Source organism: Neovison vison, chromosome 9 (assembly GCF_020171115.1).
Source record: "Neovison vison isolate M4711 chromosome 9, ASM_NN_V1, whole genome shotgun sequence".
Lineage (NCBI taxonomy): Eukaryota > Metazoa > Chordata > Mammalia > Carnivora > Mustelidae > Neogale > Neogale vison.
Window position 1 is genome coordinate 16,931,130 of NC_058099.1, and position 17,589 is coordinate 16,948,718.

Here is a 17,589-nt window from a genome sequence, read left to right on the forward strand (position 1 = left end):
TAGCTTGGTAGAATACCTTTTTAAAAACAGTTGATGATAACTTACTTTTGAGCCCTTTTATTTCATTTATTTATTTTTAAGATTTTATGTATTTATTTGACAGACAGAGATCACAAGTAGGCAGAGAGAGAGAGGAGGAAGCCGGTTCCCTGCCGAGCAGAGAGCCCCATGCGGACGGGGCTTGATCTTAGGACACTGGGATCATGACCTGAGCTGAAGACAGAGGTGTTAACCCACTGAGCCACCCACGTGCCCCGAGTTAATCCCTTTAAAAAAAAATTATGTATTTCTTTGAGTGGGGGCATGCGTAGAAGCAGGGAGAGGGACTAAGGAAGATGGGGAGAGAGAAAATCTTAACCAGGGTCTATGCCCCAACTTGGGGCTCAAACTCACAACTCTGAGACCATGACCTGAGCTGAAATCAAGAGCTGGATGCCTAACAGACTGAGCCACCCAGGTGCCCTGAGTTACTCTGTTTTACAGAGATGCTTTTCTCATGTTTAAGAGAGATCTGTTAACCAGTATTGAATTCAGAGCTCTGTAAGTTTGTAAGAAATCCAAATAATAACTAAAATAGCTCCTGTTAGTTGAGATTTCAAAATGTGTTGGTGAACGTCACATACTATAGTGGATGGCATCGCGCTGGGTCCAAATCTCTCATTAGAACGTAGGCACTATTCCTCCAGCTTCCAGGAATGTTGGTGGTCGACCACTGACTCTGCATCTTTCTGGGAGAAATGTCCTTCATTGAAAAAGACCACTTCATCTAAGCACATGACCCCTCCCCAAGGATAGCCCACAGCCTATGCCTGGTTAATGTGGGGGTACAAAGGCCTGACACTTTGTCTTGATTCAGGACAACTCTGAAGGACCATCCCAGGTCCAGAACTTCCCCTGGGGTCAGCTAAGGTCTTTGCTCAAACTGCATGGTGATTCGCTCTCCTTCTGCTCAGATCCTCTTTGTTCCTTACCAGGCAACCCCAGCAAACCTCCCACATGCCAGTCTCTGCCTTTGACTGTCATTTCTGGTAAACCTGACTTAGACACATGCATCATCTCATTTAATCTTTATATCAGCCCTACGAAGGAAAAGTCCGTAACCATGTGTTTCACGGGAGATGACTGAGGATGGTCCAGGTTTACAGAGCTTGTGAGTAGCAGAGGGAAGATCTGAACACATGTCTTGCAGACTCTCTTCTCTGCATCACTGCACTGCGTAGCTTTCTTGAAGTAGTGGGATTAGCCAAACTCAGCCCTGGGACACAATTCAATATCCATCCCTCAGTCTTTAGTGAGAATAAATACAAGAATTATCCATTTAAACAGCATGACTGTGCTTTTTAAAAGAAAAATCTGTGGTTGATACTGATGTGCGGTGCCTTGCACAGGGACCCATGTGACATGTTTCTGCTTGGGCTTAGTTCCAGAGGGGAAAATATGGCTTTGCAGATAGATTTGCATATCTTCCTTTGCCAGAAATTTGAAATATGGAATCCAGCAGACTTCTCTTCTTTTTTCCTTTTTATTTGCTTTAGTTGCCAAAGATTTTAAGGCCAGCTTTAAATGTGGTCATTTCCTCATCTCTGAGCTTGATGCTATCAATCCCTTATGCTTTTCACATAGAATCCTCTTTCCTCCCCACCAAAAGTCGTATTGTCCACTGTGCTTCTACTGGGGAACTCTTTCTATGAAATGATAGAAATCTCATCATCTGTGTGAGTTAGAGAAGGTAATGTTGCCTGCCATGCCCTTACCCTTTCTGGGAATCTGAGGTCCTCAGGGCATTCAGGTAGGGTGTGACATGGTCCTACCTCCCTGGCCATTGCCCATTAGACCACATCTAGTCACCAAGGCCAACAAGAGCCCAGCCACTGTGGTCAGCCAGCAAGGTCTCTTGTGACCTGACAGAGAGGCTGATGTCAAACCCATATGATGCTCTGTAGCTGAGTTCCTCTTAAATTGCATACAAGGAAAGATTTTATTGGTTGATAGTGAGGTAGAGAGAAGCAAATGCAGGGAGAGAAGCTGAGTCATGTTATTTGTGAAACAATTTTTTTAAAGATTTTATTTATTTATTTGAAAGAGAGAGAGAGAGAGAGATCACAAGTAGGCAGAGAGGCAGGCAGAGGGAGAGGGGATGATGCAGGCTCCCTGCCAACCAGAGAGCCTGATGCGGGACTCGATCCCAGGACCCTGAGACCATGACCTGAGCCGAAGGCAGAGGCTTAACCCACTGAGCCACCCAGACGCCCCTTTGTGAAACAATTTAAGGTCTCCTGCTGGTGAGGTCTGTAGATCTGCCATAAATCTAGAACTACTCTCCAAGTCCGGCATTGTGGAGCTTGGTCCTAACTGAACTTGTTTTTTCTTTACCCCTGGGAAATTTGACTTTTACTATGTTTTATGTACATTTTCTCTGTTTTTATTATTTGTTTCATTTATTAAGTTTTTAAAACTTCAATTTCAGTATAGTTAACATCCGCTGTTATATTAGTTTCGGGTGCACAGTATGATGACTCAACAATTCTGTACGTTTCTCGGAACTCATCATAAGTGTATTTCTAATCCCCCTCACCTGTCACCCATCCCCCCACCACTTCCCTTCTGGTGTCCATCAGTTTGTTCTCTGTAGTTAAGAGTCTGTTTCTTGGTTTCTCTCTCTTTTCTTTGATTGCTTTCTTTCTTAAATTTTACATATTAGTGAAATCATATGGTGTTTGTCTTTAACTTACTTCGCTTAACCTAATACTCTATAGCTCCATCTATATTGTTGCAAATGGCAAGATTTCATTTTTTTTAATGGCTGAGTAATATCCCACTGTATTTGTGTGTGTGTGTATATATATGTATATATACATGTACATACATATACATATACATACACACACACACACCACATCTTCTTAATCCATTCATCCGTTGATGGAGACTCGGGCTGCTTCCATAGTTTGGCTGTTGTAAATTATGTTGGAATAAATATCAGGTTCACATATCTCTTTAAATTAGGGTTCTTATATTCTTTGGGTAAATACCCAAAAGTGAGGTTGTTGAATCATAAGGGAATTCTAGTTTATCGTTTTGAGGAACCTCCACTCTGTTTTCCAGAGTGGCTGCACCAGTTTGCATTCCCACCAAGAGTGTAAGAGGGGTAACTTTTCTCCATGTCCTTGCCAACACTTGTTGTTTCTTATGTTTTTTATTCTAGTCATTCTGACAGGTGTGAGGTGGTATCTCATTGTGGTTTTGACTTGCATTTCTCTGATGATGATAGGCCATCTATATGTCTTCTTTGGAAAAAATGTCTGTTCCTGTCTTCTGCCTAATTTTCAGTTGGATTATTCATTTTTGGGGTATTGAGTTTAATAAATTTTTTTATATATTTTAGATACTAACCCTTTATCAGTTATGTCATTTGCCAATATCTTCTCCCACTCAGTAGGTTACTTTTTAGTTTTGTTGATTATTTCCTTTGTTGTGAAGAAACTTTTTATTTTGATATAGTCCCAAAAGTTTATTTTTGCTTTTTTCTGCTAGAAAGAAGTTACAGCCAATATCAGAGAAATTACTACCTGTGTTCTCTTCTAGGATTTTTGTGGTTTCAGGTGTCACATTTAGGTCTTCAATCCAACTTGATTTTAATTTTGTGTATGGTATAAGAAAGTGGTCCAGTTTCATTCTTTGCATGTAGGTGCCCAGTTTTCCCAACACCATTTAAAGAGACTTGTTTTTCCCATTTTATGTTCTTTCCTCCAGCATTGAAGATTAATTTGTATATACCTGTTGTTTTATTTCTGAGTTTTCTATTCTGTTCTATTGATCCATCTGTTTATTTTTATGCCAATACCATACTGTTTTGATTACTATAGTTTTTTTTTCCAATTTATTTATTTTCAGAAAAACAGTATTCATTATTTTTTCACTATAGCTTTTTAATATAACTTGAAGTCTGGAATTGTGATGCCTCCAGTTTTGTATTTCTTTTTCAAGATTGCTTTGCTACTCACAGTCTTTTGTAGTACCATAAAAATTTTAGGATTGTTTGTTCTAGTAGTATGAAAAATGCTCTTGGTGTTTTGATAGGGATTACATTAAATCTGTATATTGCTTTGGGTAGTATAGATATTTTAACATTTGTTCTTCCAACACGTGAGCATGGAGAATCTTTCCATTTCTTTGTATCTTCTTGAATTTCTTTCATCAGTGTTTTATAGTTTTCATAGTACAGGTCTTTTTAAAAATTATTTATTTTTTATTTATTTTCTGTGTTCCAGAATTCATTGTTTATGCACCACACCCAGTGTTCCATGCAATATGTACCATCCATAATACCCACCACCAGGCTCACCCAACCCCTCCAAAACCCTCAGTTTGTTTCTCAGAGTCCACAGTCTCTCATAGTTCATCTCCCCCTCCAATTTCCCCCAACTCCCTTCTCCTCTCCATCTCCCCATGTCCTCCATGTTATTCCTTATTCTCCACAAATAAATGAAACCCTATGATAATTGGCTCTCTCTGCTTGACTTATTTCACTCAACACACTCTCCACTGGTCCCGTCCATGAATACCCAAAGTTGGGTATTCATCCTTTCTGATGGAGGCATAATACTCCATTATATATATGGACCATATCTTCTTTATCCATTCATCCAGTGAAGGGCATCTTGGTTCTTTCCAGTTTGTCGACTGTGGCCATTACTGCTATGAACATTAGGGTACAAATGGCCCTTCTTTTCACTATATCTGTATCTTTGGGGTAAATACACAGCAGTGCAATTGCAGGATCATAGGGAAGCTCTATTTTTAATTTCTTAAGGAATCTCCATACTGATTTCCAAAGTGGCTGCACCAACTTGCATTCCCATCAACAGTGTATGAGGGTTCTCCTTTCTCCACATCCTCTCCAACACATGTTGTTTACTGTCTTGTTAATTTTGGCCATTCTAACTGGTGTAAGGTGGTATCCCAGTGTGGTTTTGATTTGAATATCCCTGATGGTTAATGATGATGAACATTTTTTCATGTGTCTGTTAGCCATTTGTATGTCTTCTTTGGGGAAGTGTCTGTTCAGGTCTTCTGCCCATTTTTTGACATGATTATCTGTTTTGTGTGTTTTGAGTTCAAGGAGTTCTTTATAGATCTTGGATATCAGCCCTTTGTACTGTCATTTGCAAATATCCTCTCCCATACTGTGGGTTGCCTCTTTGATTTGTTGACTATTTCCTTTGTGTGCAGAAGCTTTTGATCTTGATGAAGTCCCAAAAGTTCATTTTCACTTTTGTTTCCTTTGCCTTTGGAGACATATCTTGAAAGAAGTTGCTGTGGCCAATGTCGAAGAGGTTACTGCCTATGTTCTCCTCTAGGATTCTGATTTTAAGCTTTACTACAAAACTGTGATCACCAAGACAGCATGATACTGGCACAAAAACAGACACATAGACCCAGTGGAACAGAGTAGACAGCCTAGATGTGGACCCTCAACTATATGGTCAAATCATCTTTGACAGAGTACAGGTCTTTCAACTCTTTTTGGTTAAGTTTATTTCTGGTATTTTATAGGTTTTGGTGCAATTATAAATGGAATTGTTTTCTTAGTTTCTCTTTCTGCTGCTTCATTATTAGTGTATAGGAACGGGACATATTTCTGTATATTGATTTTGTATCCTGTGACTTTACTGAATTCATTTATCAGTTCTGGTAGTTTTAGTGGTGTCTTTCGCATTTTCTATATAGAGCATCACGTCATCTGTAAATAGCAGAAGTCTTACTTCTTCTTTATCAGTTTGGATGCCTTTTATTCATTTTGTTGTCTAGCAGTTGTGGGCTACCGTTGTGTATTACTGCATTCACACACTCACCATTCATACCTAGTATGCAGCCACCCTGCAGAGGCTTCTGTTCCTTGTCCTCAAAGTGTGTGAGTGTGTGTGTGTGTGTAATGTAATCCATATATGTATGCATGTGTGTGTTCATGTATGTATATATGTGTGTATAGATGTGTATGTATGTGTATACATATATGTGTATGTTCAGGGGAATATTTTAGAGTGTAGATTGCAAGGCAGGGTTTTTGACTTATACAAGTTGGTTTTTTTTTAATATCTCTTTATTTTTTTAAGAGACAGGGTGTGTAAGCAAGCAAGGGAAGGGTTAGAGGGAGACGTAGAGAGAGAGAATCCTGAAGCAGATTCCCTGCTGAGCCGGGAGCCTGACACGGGGTTCAACCCCAGGACCCTGAGATCATGACCTGAGCTGAAATCAAGAGTTGGCTGCTTAACCGACTGAGCCCCCCAGATGCCCCTGACTTACACAAATTTAAGAACAAATTTAAGTCATTATATCAAATTGCTTGATTACAATCAAAGTCTGAATTTGCAGCCTCTCTTAAAGAAAACTGACGTTCTTGTACCGCTGGCTTTTAGATCCGTTTGACAAGAGGTGGCTGGAGCCGGCCCACAGCCATTCCCAGTCTGAGAGAACCTGCAGTGCCAGGTCACTCCAAACTCCATCATTCCCCAACATTAAGGCATTTTCTATGGCACAAGTGCAACTTTTTTTCTTAGAGGTGCTATGAATTTCCTTGACTTTCTCTCTAATAGAATAAAAAACAAAATCTAGGCCAGGAGGCCAAGAAGCTGCTCAGCTATTCTCTCCCATTAATAATCACACATTTGGCCCCTGTGGGCATTAATGACCCCTGTTAGGGATGGTGGGACGGGGGGTGGGGAGTATGCCTGGGTGACAGAGATATTAGCACATTTTTTTTTCTTTTACGTTTTAATGTTTAGGGGCACCTGGGTGACTTAGTTGTTAAGCATCTGCCTTTGGCTCAGGTTGTGATCCCAGGATCCTGGGCTTGAGCCCCACATCAGCTCCCTGCTCTGCGGGAAGCCTGCTCCTCCCTCTACCACTCCCCCTGCTTGTCCTGTTCTTGCTGTTACTCTGTCAAAGAACTAAATAAAATCTTTTTAAAAAATTTCTTTTGGGGCACCTGGGTGGCTCAGTCATTAGATGTCTGCCCTCGGCTCAGGTCATGATCCCAGGGTCCTGGGATCGAGCCCCACTCTGGGCTTCTTGCTCAGCAGGGAGCCTGCTTTCGCTCTCCCATTCCCCCTGCTTGTGTTCCTGCTCTTGCTGTCACTCTGTCAAATAAATTTTTAAAAAAATCTTTATTTTTTTTAAATTAAATTTATTTATTTTCAGCATAACAGTATTCATTATTTTTTCACCACACCCAGTGCTCCATGCAGTCCGTGCCCTCTATAATACCCACCACCTGGTACCTCAACCTCCCACCACCCCCCCCCACTTCAAACCCCTCAGATTGTTTTTCAGAGTCCATAGTCAAAAAATTTTTTAAAAATTTTAAGCATTCTTTACTAAAACAAATCAGGCCTTGGCTAAGCATAACATTTTATCTATAATAATTTATTCCATTTTTACAACAATGAGGTGGGTTCCATTGATATTCCTATTTGCAGATGATGTCACCAAGACCCAGAAGTATTGAGTGGCTCACACAGAGTCAATGGCAGATAAGGGTGGATTGTGGATTTGAACCCAAGTCTCTGTCAGTCCTAAGGGCCCAACTTCTTTCCACTAGGCTGAACTGTCTTTGTGTGTGATTTGTCTCTTTCTCTCCTGGCTGCCAATACCATGACAGAAATATTGTAAAAATGCTTTGTCAGTGTGGGTAGACAAATGAGAACAGGGGACCTGGGGTGGAGGATCGCTTGCATGCACCTGCCCGTTTTCCCAGCCTGCACATCAGCAGCAAGATCCATCTGCATCCTCCAGTCGAGGAGAAAGTAGCTGTCTTTCTCTTGTTCACCCTCAGGGAGCAGCTTTGTGGTGAGTGAAGGGAGCTACCTGGATGTCTCAGACTGGTTAAACCCGGCCAAGCTGTCCCTGTATTACCAGATCAACGCCACCTCCCCGTGGGTGAGAGACCTCTGCGGACAGAGGACAACAGATGCCTGTGAACAGCTCTGCGACCCAGAAACTGGTGAGTCATGGCTCAGGCTGGGATGGAGGGAGAGAGGAGCCAGGCGCAAGCTGGCTTGCACACCCTGTACCTGAAGAATCACAGCTTCTGAGCCATGGATGAGGGGTTTTACTTGAAGGCCCATCCGTTCCATTGGCAGTTGAACTCTGTGCTGCCATTACTGGGCCAATGAGGGGTTTTACTTGAAGGCCCATCCGTTCCATTGGCAGTTGAACTCTGTGCTGCCATCACTGGGCCAGGAAGAAAGTTCTACAGAACCACAGGATCCCAGAAGTAGAAAGGACCACAGAGAGCATCTGGTCTGGTTTTAGCAAATCAATGTATCTGAACATCCTCAGCATCCCTGAGCTCAGATCCTATCCACCTCTTACTAGCTGGTTGTCCTTTGGCATTTTTTCCAGCTTTACTGAGATACAAGTGACATAGAGCATTCTGTAAGTTTAAGGTGTGTGTTGTGATGATTTAATACATGCATATACTGTATAATGATTACCGTCTTAAGATTTATTGACTCCCCCATCATTTCATATACCATTTTTTTTATAGTGAGAACATTTAAGGTCTACCCTATTAACAACTTTCAAGCACATAAAACAGAATTGTTCATTGTTTCCTGTTAAGATCCCCAGGACTTACTTGCCTTGAATGGGAGGTGTTGGTCATAGAGTACACACTAGCTGGGTGTTCTTCAGAAAGACACTTCCTGCGAGTACCAGAGAGTGAAAATAGCATCTAACTCACAAGGCTGTTATTAGGATTAAGTGAGATCATGTGTGGAAAGCCCCTACTACATTTATTTACTTTGCCAGGTATATATTGAGTAGGCAGATACTTGCCTTGGCATTGAGGATATAGCAGTGGACAAAACAGGCATAATCTATGCCCTGATTAAGTTTATATTCTAAGGAGACATTCAATCTGCACTGTCTAACAGGGATAGCCAGTAGCCACAGATGGCTATTTAAATTTAAATTAAGTAGAATTAAATGAATTCAGCATTCGCTTCCCTGGTCACATTAGCCATCTATCAAGTGCTGTGTAACTCCCTGTGACCAACGGCTACCTGCTGGACAACTCAGATGTAGAACATCCCCAGCCCTGCCGAAAGTCCTGTTGGACAGTGCTGCAACAGACGAACGAGAGAGTCCATGTACTGTGTCAGGTGATGGTGCAGCGTAGGGGATGCTGAGGTGGGACGGGGAGTGGAGCTATGGTTACATGCACTGGTCAGGGGAGGCTTCTCCCTTGACATTTGAGTCAGGGCACCTCGAGGCTAAGATGGAGGAAGCCATCGTGACTATCCGCGGGGCAGGATTCTAGGCGGAGGCAATGGCAAGGGTCAGCATGTTGTAGCAGGAGTTCAGGAGGTGCCTTTGGTTCAACAGGAGGAAGAGTGTGGTTGGATGGGGCTGAGAGAGGAGAGGAGTGGAGGCAAATATGAAGAGCAGAAGATTGCGTGGGGGTGGCTGCAGGGAGTTATCTAGGATGACAAGAACTTAGGATTCACTCTGAGTGTGATGGGATGTCATTGGAGGATTCTGAGCTTAAGGAGTGACATCATGTGGCCTGCATTTTAACAGAACTACTCTGGCTGGTGCATGGCAAATTGACTACACATTCAAGGGTGCTATTTTATCCCAGTGTAGGCAAAAGGGGGCAGTGGCTTGACCGAAAGAGTTAAGGGGGAAAGATGGTCAAATTCAGGGCATGTTCAGAGGATAGATATGACAGGGCTTGTTATTGGATATGAAAGGTGAGAAGTAGAGAGGGGTCAGAAATGATTCCAGATGATTCATTCTGGAAGAGCATGAATGGACATCTCTTTCGTTGAGTCAGAGGATGCTGTAAGAGGGTCAGGATTGAGGTGTGGGGGATCAAGGGTACCATTTGGGATGTAAGTTCAAGATGACAACTAAACATCAAGTAGAGATAGAAAACAGACACCGGGTCCAAAAGTCCAATTCAAAGAAGTTTTAGCTGGAGGTAGAAATGTGTAAGTCAACAGCATAGACTTGGTATTTAAACTCAGAAGACACTCTCTTAGTTATAGTAAATGCTTAGAAAATGGACCATCTCTTCTTCATCCTTGTTCGATAAATGGTGGCTGGCTACTAATATCTGCAAATAGGGAAATGGAGTTAGAAGAGAGTTGTCAAGATACCAGAACAAGTTAGAAATAAACTGTTCTTGCTCCCAGTCCTGTGCTCCTTCTTACAACTTATATTGCTATAGTCTCTCTGGAACTTCATCCCTTTCTTCATTAACAAGAGTCTGGCCATCTTGCCTGGAAAATCCATTGCACATTGCCCATGGGTGGGCTCTCAGTGTCCCAGGTCAAGGGTGTGCTCCCTCTACCCTAGCTCTCCTCCACTTCTCCATGGGGTAACAGTTCAGGAGTGAAGACAGGGCTTCTCCAGGCTAACTCTTGAGTCCCTGCAGAGATAGGCAAGGATTTGGCTTTCTAACCACCATCCCCTCTTATCTTTTAGTTGGGAGCCTGTTTAGACACATTTCTGCAGCCTTTTCATAGGCCTATTGGGGAAGTCATTTGGAAAAAGCAATGTAGCTCTAGTGTACCATTTGACCAGAGAGCTGAATCTTCTTTCTCTTAATTAAAACATTTAAGCTTTAAGACACTGTCACCCTAAGTAGTACCTCTTTATTCCCAAAACACAGACATAAACACATAAACATATACACATGCAAGCGCACACCCACAAACACACTCTTGGTTATCCTCACACAACAGCCAGGGAAGCTCTTATGGAATTATGTGCCTCTGGATCTGATCTTGTATATCCTCTTTTTTTTTCTTTTCCTTTCCTTAAAAAGCAAGCAAGATTATTGGTGGGAGGGCTCACTACCTTCTCTGCCCCACACAAAGCGCCCCACCCCCACCCCAGTAGAGTGGTAAATTCCTGAGGGTCTGACCTTTTGGTTTCCCAGCTGATCTGCCGTCAGGTGCAGCTTCATTGTTTCTGATCTTTCCTGTTAGCTGGAAGCTTGAGGCCACAATTCCAAACAGTGGATCATTCAGGAAGGAGGCATGTGTTAGCCAGTTTTGGAAATGATCAACTTTCCCACTAATATCCCCTAACATTACACACACACACACACACACACACACACACACACACTGCAAAGCTTAAAATTCTACTAGAATCCACTGGGTTGACCTTCTCAACTTTATCACTGGTAATATTGACACCAGGGAAGAAAAGTGAGAGAATCAAAGTTGCATCGCTAGCTGATAGAGAGCCAGGATTCCAACTCAGGACCCTGGGCTCTGAACCAATGCTTCCCAAGCCTCTGCGGGTCTAGTGTGGGTTTAAGACTGCACATTTCTAAAAAGGTACCAGCTATTGCTGATGCTTCTGGCCAAGCACAACTCTTGATGCACCGAGACTCTGAATAGTCCTTCCTCTTCCTCCCAAATAGTCCTCTCATTTTCCACATGAACAGGAGAAGTCCCAGCTGCCATATTTGTTAATTTATTTATGTGACAAAGTTGTACTCATGTCTGTCACTTTATTTTCTACCTCTGTTTGTCCCATGCCTTGGACTCTAAGTACACGGAGACCTGTAATTCCCTGGAGGTACCATACCCTTTCATGACTACATCCCTTTGACGGGCTGTTTCCTCTCTCTTGAAATGTCTTTCTCCACCCTTTCCTGGGAGATCAAGGGTTCTTTTTTTATTTCCATTCCATTCATCCCAAACCCCTGGCTATACTGAGGAGCCCTCCTCTCTGCTCTCATACCCTCTGTACTTCCCTATGTCATAGTTCTTGTCATTGTTCTTTCCTTGTCTGGATCTGTCATCAGACTGTAAGCTTTGTTAATGGCTGGTAAAAGGGATTCAAAACATGTGTCTTGCTTATCCCTGTATCTTTAAAACTTAGCCTATTGCTGGTGCACCTGGGTGGCTCAGTGGGTTAAGCCTCTGCCTTCAGCTCAGGTCGTGATCCCAGGGTCCTGGGATTGAGCCCCACATCAGGCTCTCTGCTTCTGCCTCTCTCTCTGCCTGCCTCTCTGCCTACTTGTGATCTCTCTCTGTCAAAAAAATAAATAAAATCTTTAAAAAAAATAAAACTTAGCCTATTGCCGACATATAATTACTGCACAGAAATTCATGAAAGGATGAAGAAAGGAAGAAAATTTATATGCTTGAGATAATTTTATTTATTTATTTTTATTTTTTTAAAGATTTTATTCATTTGATAGAGATCACAATAGGCAGAGAGACAGGCAGAGAGAGAGAGAGAGTGGGGAAGCAGGTTCCCCGCTGAGCAGAGAGCCCGATGCAGGGCTCAATCCCGGGACCCTGGAATCAGAGCCTGAGCTGAAGGCAGAGGCTTGAACCCACTGAGCCACCCAGGTACCCCTTGAAATAATTTTGTATACCAGTTTTTCGCTTATTCCTTCATATCCACTTACATATGAACTCAGATTAAGTATTTCCCAGCTCTAGAGAAATTAGGAACCATCCAGTAGCCAGATAAACTAGAAGGCTCTGGCTTCACCTTGCTTTCAGCCACATCCCTGAGAGCCCTGTCCTTGTGGTCTTCACTCTGCACATCTTCACAATAGTCCTCTCAAACACCCCATGCAAAGTTAGACCTTCTGACTAGAGTTCCCTCTACCTGAAATGTCTCCCATTCTTTAATAATCTACTTTGTAAAATTCTACTCACTGATTACCTCTCCTTTCCTCTTGGTAGAATGGATGACTTCCACAGTATCATCAGAGTTCTCTGTTGACCAAAAATCTGATTAAAACTTGAGTTATTGTTTGGAAATTTGTCTATCCTGCTAAAATGTAAGTCTTTAAAGCAAGGACTGTATCTCATTTACTTCGGAATTCTTCCCACCCCAATGTCCAACAAAGCACCCTACTCTTACAAGTCACTCAAGGCATAAATGGATGGGACCATATACAGGTAAGGAGTAGAAATGGGAACATTAGATCCCTGAATATATTTTCATGGGTCTTGACTCCGACCGATTTTGAAAAATTTATTTCAATTTGTTAGATTCAATTCAAGCAAGATTTTCTTAATTCCACAACTCATAAGTCTTGTGTGTTAAGTGCTATGGGAAATCACAGACAAATTGGACAATGTTCCTGCCTTCATGGATTTCACATTTTCACAGGGATAAAAATAATATGCTCATATATAGCTATTATAAAAGACAAAATGTGGGATAAATCAAGAACAAGCATTAACAAAGTAGCTCATGCCTGGAAAAAAGGGAGAAATGTATTCTGCATGGGGATTTCAGGCGATATATCATGGAGTGCATGACCTTTTAGCTGAACCTGGTAGAATCAGTGGGGAGGATTAGTAGGAGTGGTCCTTTCACAGAGAGATCTTAATGATCGAAATCAAGAAGAAAAAAGTTTAAAATTATTCCAGGAGCCAGAAATCAGTATATATGGGCTGGCATCTAGAGAATGTCTTACACATGTGGTGGTGGAGGAGAATTAGGGAAAAGACAGGTGATGAAGTTGGAAAGGTAAGATGAAGAGAATTCACAGAGAGATAACAACCAGAAGATTCTGAAAACCCGTAAGGGATTTAGTAAGCCTATATTGGTCATTGGAAAAGGGAAACTACCTTCCCTATCTGTCTAACGGTTGGGGAACATCTAACTGTCCAAGTGATTAGCTGGGCCTCTGCTCCCTTGCCTCCCATGGGGAATTAGATTATGGGGAAGTCATGGGAAAAATAAACCCCAAACCCCTCTACACCCTCAGGCCTTAGATCTGTCAAAAGTGACTTTGCAGTAAGCTCCTTCTTCTGCAGGTGGGATTCTTTAGACTGAACAAAGTCATAGAGTCCCAACATTGTTCATCATGTCTTAAAGCTTTAGGGGATGTGTCACTAAGAAAGATAATTCCTCTAAACTGACCAAGAAGAAAGAGAGAAGTGGGGATGTAGTGCTGCTGAGGAACATATAATTGTGATGATGCATGGACAAACCTGGCCAAGTTTTCCTGGCCGTGTGCCATAGCCCAGCTCAAGTGTGTTCTTCAAGGGATTTCAACAATTAGTACCACCCACAGGGCTGATGATGGAATTGGATACATGGTGTGCTGGAGCTGGCCTGTATGACAGCTCATGAAACTCAAGAGAGTTGACTGTTACCATCTTTTCCCAGCTCCTTGTTTGGTGATGTCATGTACATAGCCTGAAAATTGGTTATGATAAAGGTATTTATATCAACACAATTGGTTAATGTTCCAAATCATGGCTGGTGTTCTTTGGAACGTGAGTCATTAAATGTTTACCTTCATGATGGTGAATGGATTGAGAACAAACTGATTCAGGACCAAGGCAAGGAAGGGCTTCACTGAAGGTTTAGAGAAGGACTGACAGTGTTGCCAGAGGGGGGCTACCATCACACTTCATCTCTGAGGACAGAAGCAAATATTCAAGAACTACTTGCAATGGTCCCATACAATGCAGCGCCAGAATGTTGAAATGATCAGACTTTGATTCTTCAGAATGTCACCATGGGTAAACCTTTGGTGAAACAGCTTTACTAAAGCTCTGCACATGTGTGATATCATGCTAAATGCTGTATATAAAATCTTTGACAGTATGGCTTCAAACCACACAAAGCAAGTAAGGGCAGAACAGTAGTACATTTGTCACTAATTCATTCATCTCTTTATTTATTCATTCAAGCATTTAGTGAACCGGAGTAAAATTGGAATAACCTTTTGAGTCAGACCAGAAGCATCTTTGCTTCTCTCTTTACTGGTAGTAGGGCTTTGGGAGAGTCATTTAATATATTCAAACCTTGTTTTATATATATATATAATAAGAATAAGTCTTATTTGGCAGGGTGCTGAAAAATCACATTTCAAATACACTCAGTACACATAATGTATGGTGGGCACTCAGAACATAGTGTGTGCTATTAATTCTGTAATCAGTTATGCAGTCTCTAGGGCCTTCATGTAATTAATTCAATATATTTTTCAATTAAATTGATAAATTTTTCATGAGACACCCCTAACCCAGCATTGTGCACTGGGTTAAATTATTTAAGAAGAAAGTAGGATGTTGTCTCTGACCTCTAGGAGCTGACCACCTAATAGAGAAACTTAGCATAATATGGACATTCCTGCCTGCTGCCTTTTATTTAGTCCTTGTGTTACTTTTAAATTAGTGTAATGAGAAAAGTCCAGAGTCTCAATCCTGGTGCCAGCTTGGCCACAAATTTGTCACTTGACCTTGAGTATGGCATATGCTCTGAACTTCATATTCATTCTCTTCAACAAAGAAATTAGTGGAAACAACTTTTAATGCAAGAAAGATCCCTAGTGGTTATCTAGTCTGATCTAATGAGGAGACTGAAGGCCACTGAGGCTAAGCAAGTTGCCCAGTGTTGCTCAGTAAATTAGTGGCAAGATGTGATTTACAACCTGAATAATTCCTAAGATACTTCTCAGCTCAAAATTCATGTTTCTATGACCTTTTGAGCACTAATAACTTACAGCATAAGTATGATTGAAACAATTTGTAAATGGCATTTAAAGCAGATTGAATTTTCTTTTCAAATTGTTATGAACTTCAGTCATGTTCCCCATCATATTCAGTTTATTTTCATGTCTTCAGCGGCCACTTTTCATTTGCAATAAGATACCAAATGAGAATACACTGAGTGTGGTTATGTCATATATATGTCTTATATTTTTTTAAAAAGATTTTATTTATTTACTTGAGAGAGAGAGAGAGATTACAAGTAGGCAGAGAGACAGGCAGAGAGAAAGGGGGAAACAGGCTCCCCGCTGAGCAGAGAACCCGATGCGGGGCTCAATCCCAGACCCTGAGATCATGGCCTAAGCCGAAGCCAGAGGCTTAACCCACTGAGCCACCGAGGCACCCCATATGTCTTATATTGTACTAAATATTTCTAATGTTTATAGATTACTCCTGTTATTTACTAAGCCTTATATTATTATTATTTTTAATTTATTTGAGAGAGAAAGAGAGAGAGAACATGAGAGGAGAGAGGTCAGCAGGAGAAGCAAACTCCCTGCTGAGCAGGGAGCCCGATGCTGGACTAGATCCCAGGACTCCAGGATCATGACCTGAGCTGAAGGCAGTCGCCTAACCAACTGTGCCACCCCAGCATTCCTAAGCCTTGCATTATTAAAGTTTAATGGGACACAAGGACTTTATGAAGTTGTAAATTCGAGACTTTACAGAGATGGAGAATGTCCCTCCTTGAAGGAGATTGTAGCATGGGTGTTTCCAAGTACCAGACATGTTGGATTTAAGTAAATTAGTACATAGGTGAGGTTCACAGTTAAATAAATTGAGATTTATCTATAGAGAATCAGATTCCTGGCAGAGAGGAGATATTTGTATATGAGAAAAGTCTTATTAAATCTTGTCATATGCTCATTGTACTTATTGCTGTAGCTCAGTCACTGAAGCAGTTCCTGGATCAATACATCTTTTCTTGGATGAATGAATGAATGAGTGCATGCATGAATGAATGAATGAGAGAAAAGCAAGTTTTATTTGGTGAAATGTCAGGACTTGATCAATGGGTTTAGTGCATTGTTCTGGTCTCAGGACCATGGATAGCTCACTAGGCTTTGACCGTGATATTTGGTTAAGGATTTTTGCTAAACTTTTACCTGGTACAGCTCTCTTCTGAACGTCACCTTCTCCTTTGAGATGGGTACCACTAATCTTTTTTGAACTCAGGTAAAGTAAGCTCTAACCTTTATTGGTTCCGGATTAGTACAACTATGTTCCAACTCCAGTGGGTCTCAACTAGGGAAGTCAAACCTCCCTGAAGTGAGTCACTCTTATCCTCAGAATTCATAATGCTCTCTACATTACCATTCCTTTGTCCTGAACTTTAATAGACCCCAAATTAAACAAAACTCATCTAAACTTATTGTCAATTAATGAACCCTGTGCCTCATTATTCAGACATGTGAGGTAATGAAATCAAACTTAAAAAATAAAATTTCCAACAGAAGCCATTCAAACAACAACAAAGTGAAGTGTTTTTTTTCTTGTTTAAAGACCATGAAATGAATGTTAGCCTTAAAATCCCATTTATTTCATCATATTGATTATTTGATGTCAGTTATTGCTGATATATTATAGATGGGGTTGTTAGACAATGGTTAGAGATAGCTTACAGTTAAGAGAGGCACGGTGGAGTTTTGGTACGATATCCAGGAGTGCATGAATACTGGGCTAACAGTGACAACATCTGCAATTTATTATACCTTTATGGGGTACCAAGCATAATTTCTGCAGCTTTCTATAACTATCTTGGACTTAATAACAACACATCTATGTAGTTATTGTTGCTTCTACTTTCCATATAAGAAACTATGTCTTAAAGTTGGTTGGATGAAACTCCCAAGGTCATATATTTGCTAAGTATCACAGCTGGGATTTGGACCCAAACTGGGTAAGAAGCTACTGTTTGAGGAGGAATATGTGTTTGAGAAGCTTGCTTAGCACTGAGAAGAGAGAGGCATTTTGGCATTCTTTCCTTGATAGGTATTTGCAGAGAATTCTCAGAGGTAGGCATGAATTCTTTGGA

General features: G+C 41.3%; 1 protein-coding gene across 1 annotated transcript in view; it reads left to right on the plus strand.

Moving 5' to 3' along the window:
- Positions 1 to 17,589, plus strand: part of ASTN2 (astrotactin 2) — a 736,372-nt gene that overhangs the window by 252,154 nt on the left and 466,629 nt on the right. The window contains exon 6 of the mRNA XM_044265036.1: positions 7,835 to 8,002. Within this exon, the coding sequence (XP_044120971.1) occupies positions 7,835 to 8,002 (168 nt within the window). The remainder of the gene's footprint in view (positions 1 to 7,834; positions 8,003 to 17,589) is intronic.